This window comes from Beta vulgaris, chromosome 8, assembly GCF_026745355.1.
Source record: "Beta vulgaris subsp. vulgaris cultivar EL10 chromosome 8, EL10.2, whole genome shotgun sequence".
Classification (NCBI taxonomy): Eukaryota; Viridiplantae; Streptophyta; class Magnoliopsida; order Caryophyllales; family Amaranthaceae; genus Beta; species Beta vulgaris.
In genome coordinates, this window is record NC_079209.1 from 37133360 (window position 1) to 37144876 (window position 11517).

General features: G+C 36.1%; 1 protein-coding gene and 1 pseudogene across 1 annotated transcript; both read left to right on the forward strand.

The window, feature by feature from the left end:
• The first annotated feature begins 2744 nt into the window (after window positions 1-2744).
• Window positions 2745-4437, forward strand: LOC130589903 (uncharacterized). Its single transcript, XM_057391534.1, has 3 exons — window positions 2745-3052; window positions 3377-3832; window positions 4041-4437. The coding sequence occupies exons 1-3, from the start codon at window positions 2745-2747 to the stop codon at window positions 4435-4437; spliced, it is 1161 nt and encodes a 386-aa protein (XP_057247517.1).
• An 83-nt stretch (window positions 4438-4520) lies between these two features.
• LOC130589904 (uncharacterized) lies at window positions 4521-11234 on the forward strand (annotated as a pseudogene).
• Window positions 11235-11517: the final 283 nt, after the last annotated feature.

The following is an 11517-nucleotide window of genomic DNA, read 5'->3' on the forward strand; positions in this document are numbered from 1 at the left end:
TCTAGAACTGAACTCCCACTTGACTTCATGACTCTACCAGAGCTTGATACTGTTTTCAAGCGTTCTAAGTTTGTCTAAGATGTATATATAACCCACTCTTATCCTATTAGGAACTAACCTTTTGCATTTATGTAGTTCCCTTTTGTCATACCTAGGGTATAAATCCTCTACCAGCGTGTAAGAGTGCTTACATTATAATGTCGTGTACTAAGTTCTTGTAAAATAGGGTTGTTAGCTGTTTGTCGTTGGCAATAATAGTTGTGAATGTTGCCTTTTATGTTTTCTACCTATGTGAGCGCACTGTCGCGACTTTTTGGGCCTATGTACTGTAGCCTAAGCTGTATTTCTCCACAACTTATGAAATGCCATTACTTTTGCACTTTGCTTGTACCTTTTGTTTTTCTAAATCTACTTTTCATCTGTGTGCGTTTATTTATCCACGATTCCTGTATGACAATGGTCTTGTGCTGTGATGGATATATCTAATGGCTAACATCTTTGCTTTACCTTCTTTTTCTTGTAAACATATCAGATCCTATTCTAATGTCTGTCTTTGTGACATTGTAAACACAGAAAGATGATCTCTATACTACAGTCTGCACAACAAGTATCATTCAGATCCAGTTGAGGTAATTTTTTTTAAAAAAATATCTGTTAATTCCATTTTCTATAGGTATTTGCTCCATTTTCTGTTTAGCTAAATGAAATGGTTGTGCTTCTATCCGTTCAGAAAATCATATGACCTAATTACCATATTATGACTCCCTAATTTTCATAAATTAATAGTTAATGTTCCCAAATTTGCAGTCCAGTAAGAGAAAACAATCCATATGTGGTTTAGCTAAATGGAAGGGTTTTATGCCCTTACCTTTCAGCATGATAATTGGTTGATTTAAATAATACATTTGCTAACTTTGATCACTATATATGTGATATAGGTACAACACTACACTTAAGGTTCAACGCTTGACCACAAATACAACCTATTCAACAATAGCATGGGTAATTTGCTTTTACGCTACCACTTCTCTTGTCCATAGGACCTTTTCTACCTTACTTTGCATATCTCTAAGGTTCCATCTTCATCTTTATGTGCACTAATTGAACCCTGTCATCATAAATGGTAGATAAATTTACAAGTTATTCGCTTGCTAACAAACGCATGAGAGCTGTTCATGCTCTCTCTCAAATTGGTTCTACTAGGTAATGTCAGATTAGTGAGCTTGTTCTGTTTATGAAAAACCATTGTGAAAAAATTACACCTAGGTGTGCATTCCATAGTTGTACAGGAGAAGTTAGGACTCAACAAGCTAACTTACCATGGACAAGGCATCCCATAACAAGCCCCGAAAGTAATTATGCGTACATCCCAAAATTAAATTCAATGCACACCCTAAGATGATCTGCTTCTAATTATTGTTGCATAAACATCAGAAGTCCCTGCTGCAGTAATTGGGCAACCATTATCAATAGAACCATTCAAATTGCCTCAAACTCAGTACTGCCCAAAATGTAGTGCTAAAAAATTTGCATATGAATCGTTGCATTTCTGTTGTGGTGATGGAGAAATTGATTTGGTTTCTAATGAATATCCCCCCGAACTTGTAAGGCTTTTCACTTCATTGGAAGAAGATGCCTTACATTTCAGGAAATATGCGCGCATATACAATAACATGTTTGCTTTTAGCTCACTTGGGGGGGGGGGGGGGCTACGGTGCAGAAACATAAAAAGGAATATATGTCTTTAAATTGCATGGACAACTGTATCACTTTGTACCTAATTTACTGCCTAATGATGAAAATCCCAAGTATTTACAATTATATTTTATGATGCCCAACATGAAGCTGAATATCGTGCTGGTTGTTTCCCAGAATTGAGACAAGATATTATAGATATCCTCATTAATATCACCCAAAAAAACCCTTACGCCCATTTTTTTCGATCTTTGAAGGAAATCCAAATTAATGAAGACACTGAAATACTTATAAACAAAAATACCGTGCTTGACCAACACACTTTATAATGCCCCTACATCTGATGAAGTGGATACCATATGGTTAGAGAGCACCTCCTCGAGCCAGTCTAACAATCCATATATAGTTGTATCTGGAAGATCTAATACCTCGCATAGGATCATGCACTATTATGGGTGCTATGATCCACTTCAATATCCCTTTTTGTTCCCATGTGGGGATTGTGGGTGGAGCCAAGGACTGAAAAGAATGTCAAATGGAGGTCGGAGCCAAATAGCTACTCAATAAGACCCCGTTGCCTCTTGTGCTGTGCACACTGCTGAGGCCTTGCTAATGGAAGAAGCTTCACGTATGCCCTTTGTGTTCTTTATTTCCTTCATTTTTAATGTATCCATGCTAAGTATTAATCAAGTACCAACCTCTCTTATAAGTTTTATTAAATAGGTGCGTCTCAAGGCCGATCTAGGCTTCAAAAGCAAATTTCATGCATAGAATATTATGCGTATAAGCTCCAACATTGACCTAATAACATGCTTCTAAGAGCTGGGAGATGCCTGCAGCAGTATATTGTGGACATGTATGTCAAAATTGAAAACACGTGATTGGATTTTTTCTGCTACAATCAAGAAACCATCAGAGAAGATCTATACCAAGGCATACTTGATACACTGGAAAGCGGAGAAAACAGTGCAGCTAATGTTGGCAACAGAGTCATATTGCCACCTTTCCTCGGAGGACCTAGAGACATGAAAAAAAGATATTTAAATGCAATGTCTTTGGTGCAGCCCTATGGAAAGCCTGATTTGTTCATCACAATGACATGCAATGTAAATTGGCCAGAGATCAAGAATGAGTTGGCTGTTGGAGAAGAAACTCAGAATCGTCCAGATTTGGTTGCAAAAATTTTTTGTGCCAAGCTACTAGCATTGAAGAAACATATTATGGAAAAACAAGTGTTCGGAGATGTTGCTGCAATTGTTTATATTGTTGAATTTCAGAAGTGGGGTCTACCACATGCCCATATGCTCATCATTTTGAAGCCCGCTTTCAAGATTAAATGTCCGACACACTTTGATAGGTAATCTACTTATATACTAACCTAATAATTGTGATGAGCATTAGTTTAATGGTTATTAAATTATGTTGCTTATTTAATACTAATAAAGAACGTTAATAGAAATGCCTGTCAATAGGATAATTAAATTTGAAAAAGCGCATACATACTTAGCTCGTGCTCTTTCTTTGACAAAAACACAAACAAAACCATTTTCCCGATTTCCTTTCATCTTTCATACGTTCACTGCATATTTAGCACAGAAATGCTTCTTAATCAAGTGTTCTGTTTCCAATTCTATTAAACACCTTAATCCAATAAATGACAAAATCTAATTGATTGTGATAGATTCATTTGTGCTGAAATCCCAACACAAGATAATCCTCACCTCAGGAAGAGTATTCTTAAGCACATGATGCATGGTCCGTGTGGCCACCTGAACCCTAGATGTCCGTGTATGAAGCATCTAAAGAGCAAGGGGTCTTGCAAGTATGTATATCCAAAACAGTTTCGCATTGAGACGACAAACAATGGTGATGGTTATCCGATGTACAAGAGACGGTATATTGGTGACAGTGCTTCTATACGCAAAGCAACATTAGATAACAGATGGGTAATACCATATAACCCTTGTCTTTCATCCCTGTTTGATTGTCACTTAAACGTAGAAGTATGCTCGACAATTGAAGCAGTGAAGTACTTATATAAGTACGTTTACAAGGGGCATGACAAGATCTCCTTCAATGTTGTGCATAAAGGCGAGGTTGACACTATTGATGAGATAGAGCATTACCAGTCAGGGAGGTGGGTTTCTGCTTGTGAAGCTTCATGGCGCATTTTTAGATTCAACCTTTTTGAAATGCACCCATCTGTCATGCCCCTCCTATTGCATTTATCTAATATGCAAACAGTCCAAATAAGGCCTTATGAACAACTTGATAACGTTGTTTTGAATGACAAGCGCTCGCGAACTCCCCTCACAACTTTTTTAAAGCTAATGCCACAATTGAAGGTGCACAAAGTTATTTATACGGCGAATTCACAGAGCACATAGGTGGGATCTTTCTTCAAAGGAATGGGTTAAGAGGAAAAATAAGGTGATTGTCATTGGTAGGCTCACATTTGTAGCTCCAACAGAGGGAGAAAGATATTTTTTGAGGTTATTGCTTCTGAATATACGAGGGCCGCGGTCATTTGAAGACCTTTTAACAGTATATGGGTGTAGATGTGCATCCTTTCAAGAAGCAGCTATTAAGCTCAGGTTGCTAGAAGAAGATGATGCAATTGATAAGTGCTTAGCTAAGGCATGTGAAGTACAAATGCCTCCTGCTATCCGTCGCCTTTTCTCAACTGTCCTGATTTTTTGCCAACCAAGTGAGCCAAATGCATTGTTTATGCTGCCCTCTTAGAAGATTTTAGCCACAAATTTCCTAATTTCCTAGAGAAGGTTAGGCATCTTACCGATAGAGCAATTGAGCAATATTTGGAAGCCATGGGTAAGTCGCTTAAAGCATTTGGCTTGGAACACTTACAAGGTCGAGAAGATGATGAGTTACGGAGGACAAAGGATATTGTCGATGCATTAGATGCACTAATACCCCAAGATTGCATTGATTATCGTTCAAAACTCAACTCAGCACAACAAAAAGCATTTGATGCGATAATCCACCATGTTAAACAGGGCAAGCCTGGTGCATTTTTCATAGATGGCCCTTGTGGAACAGGCAAAACGTTCTTACTGAGTTTATAAACAGGCTTTGTCTTGGTGGGATGAGCCCACACGAACTTGTGTTGAAGGAAAATTGCCCAGTCATATTACTCCGTAATATCTTACCTTATGTTGGGTTATGCAATGGAACACGTCTTATATGCAAGCGTTTCTTCCCCAACTTAATTGAATGTGTTATAACAATCGGCCACCACAAAGGAGAACACGTCCTTATACCACGGAGTAATTGCGGCTAGCAGTCTCAGCAAACTATCCATTCCAATTTCAAAGGAAACAATTTCCTATCAAACTCAGCTTTGCAATGACAATTAACAAGTCCCAAGGGCAAACACTATCACAAGTTGTCGTCTATCTCCCTCGACCATGTTTTTCACATGGCCAACTATATGTTGCACTGTCACGTGCTAGGCGAGCGGCCAACGTTAAGGTCATTTCAAAAAATGATCCACAACAACATTCTCAAACCTATGTAAAGAACATGATATCCCATGACATTCTCAAAATGGTTGGCATTATATGATGTTCAACATATACAGGTATGTCCTCTCTTAAATCCTGTTTACTGAGTTCTGCATTTTAATTATATTCGACAACTGCTCAAATGTAACCTGCAATAAATCTTGGATAGTCTCTCGAGATTAACAACCAACTAGGAATTTCAAACCTCTTCCATAATTTAATCTGTAAACTAAACAAACTTATGGTCACATGGTCAGTCAAATGCTTACTTGCCTTTGTGGTTTTTGCAGATGCCAGTAAGCATAAACGAGACTCACAGGATCACCTAAATGATAAAGGGTATGCTTTTGGTACATTTCCTCTGTAATGCTAAATGTGGTTGTACATGCACCTTTTGATAATGTTACCATCATTACTTTTGTTATAATAGATGAGCTATTAATCTGTGTTGTAGCTTATGCAACCACAAAGAACAAAATCTATGATATTTTGCATTGTTTTTGCCATGGTATTGATACATGTGTCATGGTTTCATTAACTACCTATATTTTTGAGGTTATAACCTGTTCCACCCATGTTTCTGTGCACTAACTCACATAAAAAATGATGTAATGTCCCCTTCTCTCAAATAGAAATGTGTTACTCTGTAACTGACTGGTCTAGGTGCAACTGAACTATGCACACACAGAATAAACACATTACATAAAATGTTCCTTAGAATAGATTCACACAAAGGTGGGTCATTCAGATAATTAACTAAGATAAGTAGCTTATTAATCAGGTTCCTTTTACTGTTTATTGCCTTTTGATTTTCTCAATTTAGGCTACGTATATGAACAGTGTAGACACAAAAGATGGCTTTTGATTTTCTAAATTGCTCAAAAATTCAGAATTTGCAGGTATCTTTGACTCATTCTTGCCTTCACTTGTTGATGTTACGCTTTTATTTGTTGTATCTTGATTATTTTTTTCGTTTGAAGGAAGCCTAAGAAATTGAGAAGAATGCCAGATAAAGATTAAAGGCGAATTGCTCAAAAAAGTAAGCCCAATTTCTCACTCTTGTGAATTGTGATTGTTTTGGTTGTGGTTGTTATGGATTTTGTTCCTAATTCTAGGTTCATTATTGTAGGCTGTGGTTTATTTTATGTTTTGATTTGTTTCAGTGTCTCAATTTATATTATTAATGCGGTATATCATTGATTTTCAAATTGTGATTGTTAATAAGTTTAATTATATTAGTTCTGAACAGTTAAAATGTCGTCATAATTTATTTAAGTGCACAATAAGATTATTTATGTGCACAATAAGATTATTTATGTGCACAATGAGACAGAATCTTCTGTTTTAAGGTCAAAATCTCGTCATAACTAACTAGAACAAGCACTCCTCTCCTTAGTTAATTATGTTCTTCCTTAAGAGTTTAAATTTCTTCTGCCATTTAAAATGCTTGCTGTCAGAGTTTTAGTCCTATTATATTTTTGTGTGGTTTTAACCACTTCTGCTTATTCCACTTGTACACTTCATCAATCTATATCTTACAAGAAGCAGTTCATAATTCACTATTTCTATCCAAAATCCCTAACAACAACTTATTACAAATTTACAACAGTAGAAAATATACACCTATAAATTAACAAGCTATGATATATGGTCTGGACTATGAACATTAAGTGGGTGCAATTTTAAAGCATTACCTTGACAGTTGTGTACTTTCCATGGCCCTAAAAGTAACTTCCACTACCCCTAGAAATCCGGATAGTCCTTCAAAAGAAGAAATCCACAAAAATCTTTGAAGGACAGTCACATGGTAATATCTAAGAAGTTGATTGACTACCCTACTAACTATGGTATGGCTGTAGCAGGTAAAGAGTATGCTCATCCTTTTTTCCAGCTTTACAAGTACTCAACAAACTGCTCATGTACTATTCTTTGTTGCATTGTAACCCACTAAATCTAGTTGTTTTAATACCACAACTTAACCTGTACAAACATATCTACAGCTTGGAGAAGCCTTTATCACCCTAGGAGTTGAACTTCTCCATCCTTAAACAACATTAAAGGCTGCTCAACAGCTTTTATTTTCTCCACCAAACTCATCCTATCTGACAGTTACACGAGCTCAAAAGGTATATTCACTTACATTCTTCTTTCTTGCCTTATGTTTTGTAGATATGCTCAAATTTTCTATGTTTGTTTGCCGCACACATTCTTCGCATCACATCATAGAATCTATTAAATGCCCTCATGATCTTGCTTTGAGTACAATAACAAATAGTATGCCATGCATCTGATGCACAGGTTGCCTAAAATATATTCCTAACTGACAACTTAAATAATCTTTGATGCCTCCTTCTTGTGCTTTGCTTTAAAACTCCTTATTGTAGTGATACATGCTATAATTAATTAATACATGTTATTGTTAACTGTAAAAAGTTCACTCTCTCTTTTGATGTATATAAAATTATAAAACAAACTAATCAAGGACCTTGAACAACTACTATAAGATTAACAAAATTAAAGTGTTTTAAAGGTAATTAAACACATTTGCAACGTGAACATTATTTTTCAGCATTTTAAATAATGTTTACTATATCAATATAGACACTAATGTTACTCTTAAAGATATATCTACCAGATGTCTAGGTGATAAATGATAGTTACGCTTCATAATCTCACTAATACAAAACTCACAGTTTATACTATATGAGGTAATTATTCTTAATGGTACAATGGTTAAATAGTAGATTAACTAACTAATAAATGTATTATGCCTTTCACTAGACCTATTTCATACTTAGCATTTAGCCACCATTCTCTTGAAAAATAGTCATGCAAATAATACGCAAATTTCCCCCCTAATACTATATTCACTCTTTACATGTTCATTTTATTAGGAATTACAAGATGAAGCCTGAACGTGTTTATTTAGATGAACTAAACAGTAGCAGCAAGGCTTACAAAGTCAAAGTCAAGGTAATTGAAAAAGGTCTGGCTAAGGTCTCTCCTAAAAAAGGCATACTTTACCAAAATCTTGTTCTAGAAGATGATAAGGTATTGACACTCTTACTTCTTTGTTATCTTTCTTATCCAATAATGCACAACCATTCATTTTGATTACTCATTGATATCATCCACCCCAAGTTTAATTCATAGTAAGTCCCACCTAGAAAATGTCACAATATCATTATTTGTAGCATGCCTCATTCAAAAGGAACACTTAAACTTACTTATACATATAAATCTGATAATACATAAGCACCTTTAGAGGGCCATCTTCTATGCCCAATACATCAGCTATTACACAACAAAATGTGATGTTCCCTTTGAAGCAAAACCCTTTAACATGCGAAACTACCCAAATGCGTTTTGTTCACAGGGAAATCGAATGAGAGGAGCACTATTTGGAGATCAAGTGGAAGGCTACAAAGAAGCTTTTGTGTACAAGGGGGAGTACAAAATAGCCAACGCTCCAATAAAACCCGTAGAAGAGCAGTTCAAATCCTCCTCCTCTAAACTTGATTACCAAACGAGCTTTGGAAGACAGACAATAATTCAACCAATAAATTCTGAAGCTAATCCTATACTGCCAGAGTACCAGACCATATCTTCGATTCCAAAAACCTATGATCCTTCTGAGAAATTTGGTAAGTCTTGCATACAGTTGTTGTTAATGGTATCTAGAATACATCTATGCTTTTCGCGTCACAGCCAACCTGACCTTTATGCATCATTGTTTAGATATACTTGGTGTGGTGCTTTATGTTGAAGAAGAAGCAAGGACTATTTCAATGCCCCAAGGACATGATAATCTTGTCCGCGAGATTGTTATAACCGACCACAGGTAAAATAACCAATATATTTATACTTCCTTAATCGTCCATAACCCTCATTATGCTAATCCTTACTTGGTAGGCATACCACTTTCTCAGCACTCAACAACCACTTATCATTTCTGCTTGGAATGATCTCACCGGGGCAGATTGTGATCGCTTCTCAACTTGGGCTGCAAAATTCAATATAATTGGATTCACGACCTTAAAAGTCACATCTCATAAAGGTTATGCGTTATATATTACTAAAATGCCAATCATTTATTAACTACCTTAAAGCTAAGTTTGGCAAATAATGGATTCAAAATAAGTTCATCAATCATTTATTAACTAATATGCCATTTGCTATAAGATTCTCACTTGCATCAACCATGTCTACTACGATTATTCATGAGCCTAACGGAGACAGAGCAGCTGCCCTTGCGCAATGGTAATCAATATTTGTGTTTTGTGAAGACATCCTTTTATCAAAATGTCCCATAAATTCTCTCTCTTTTCAAATTTTATGTTGTTTGAATTTTAAGTGTTTTGTTAGTTGATTTTGTGATGTTGTTGAGTTTAATTGTGTTGTTGTTAAGGTCTTTTGGTTCATCATAACTAATTATATATATTATTATTGTTATATCAAATTTATGGATGCTAATTAGATCTTACCCTACAAAATGATGGACCATGGACCATGCAAATTTTTATATGATGTTTCAAATTCACATATTTGACGTTTCATTGGTACATATGCTTATATCATGATGGGCCTAAGTTGTAAATGGCTCATTACATACGCAACCAATGAAAGAAAGTGCAAATTACATGCAGGAAAGACAGACTTCTTTAGTAATCATGTGACAGACCACTTTGGTATATCAATATAAATGCGTGGCTAAGAAAAAGCATCAACGAATGTAGTACTCTAACTTGACTGTGCTTTTCAGGGCATTGCGCCACAGGGACACCCTGGCTGATAGGCAAGCAAGAGTCTTAGATGTAAGGAACACATCAAAAGAAAGGCAGGTCATGACAATCTGTGCACTAAAGGAAAAAAGGTCAGATATATTACTTACCACATTAGTAATTTAAACATTCACTTGCCATTATTATTATTATTTGATAGCATCATAACATAATATAATAGCCTTAAAAATGACCGGCCTATTGTAGTCCGAAAACAATACATAATAGGAACACTTAATTAATTTGAATACCCATTCTTAACGTGGTTATGTGTGTCATTTAAACTAGGCTGTTAACACACTCCAAGACGAACGACAATTCCTGAGAGTAGTGGTCCCCGAACCTAGCTTTTGAAAAATTGCACGCAATACCTAGGTTGCTCTAACTGTAACAAGCGAACCGATGTGCCAGCAGGGGAGACACACACATGCCTTAATTGTGGACAAAAAATGTATTTCCTAGCTAAGTTCTGCTCTAAACACAAACTAACAACTACTCCTACTACATGTTCCTTCAACATTTTAAAATGTAAATGGTGAATGTAGAGTTACTTTCAACTACAACGTCTCTGATGGAAATGCCACGCTCCCAGTTTCAATATTCAGGAAGGATTTGGAAAAGCTTTTCAAATTACGGACATCTTTCGGATGAGGCATTCTGTATGTAATTTGCAGTTCTTTTGTTGGTTATGTTCATACAAGTTTCAGTATAATATGTATGCTTTCCCTTGGTTTTACACAGCCTGTTAATGATGCCTCAATTAGCTTACCCATATAGCATACAAAACTACCTCCACTATAAGCTTAGGTTGCATATACCTACAAACATGCAAAAAGAACAAAAAACTAAATAGGTAGATGCTTCCAAATATACACGTGTTCATCCTTAGGATTAAACAGACCTTTAATATCAAATAAGTAGATGCTTTCAAATATGCATAACCTAACATCACTATTGTCGAATTGAAGTGGGCCCAAAAACAACCCTCTCCTTGAACAATGTGTTGCAGTGGATTCTCAAAAGAGTCGTGCTTGAAGATGAAGCCGATGAGGTCAATCTGAAACCGAAGACTATCACACAACCCATGGATTACCAAAGTGCTCAGCCTGATGAATCAAATCCAAAACGAAAGCTTTCTGTTAAATCCACATATCATGGCACAGAGGCAGCTCAAAAACCTACACATGAAGCTGCTCATGTATATGCCGATGAAGATGCTCTTGGGTCTACCGACTAACCACTGTATCGGCCACTTAGAACCCCCTTTTGCTTGCTATCATAGAATAATGCTACATGTTTATAACTTACCCCTGGGACCTAATCATGCTTCTTTCTAATTACTCACTTTTGCATATAGGCATAAATGATTTCTTGTAATATACATGCCAAGGACCTAAGGAATCTTGCAATAGGCCTAGTTATCTCAACATCTTTTGTATTATGCAAGCTAATGAAAATATGTTCGCTCAAATCATGTTCTAATAAGAACAAGAGCTTTTTGTATTATAAGATAACATGGA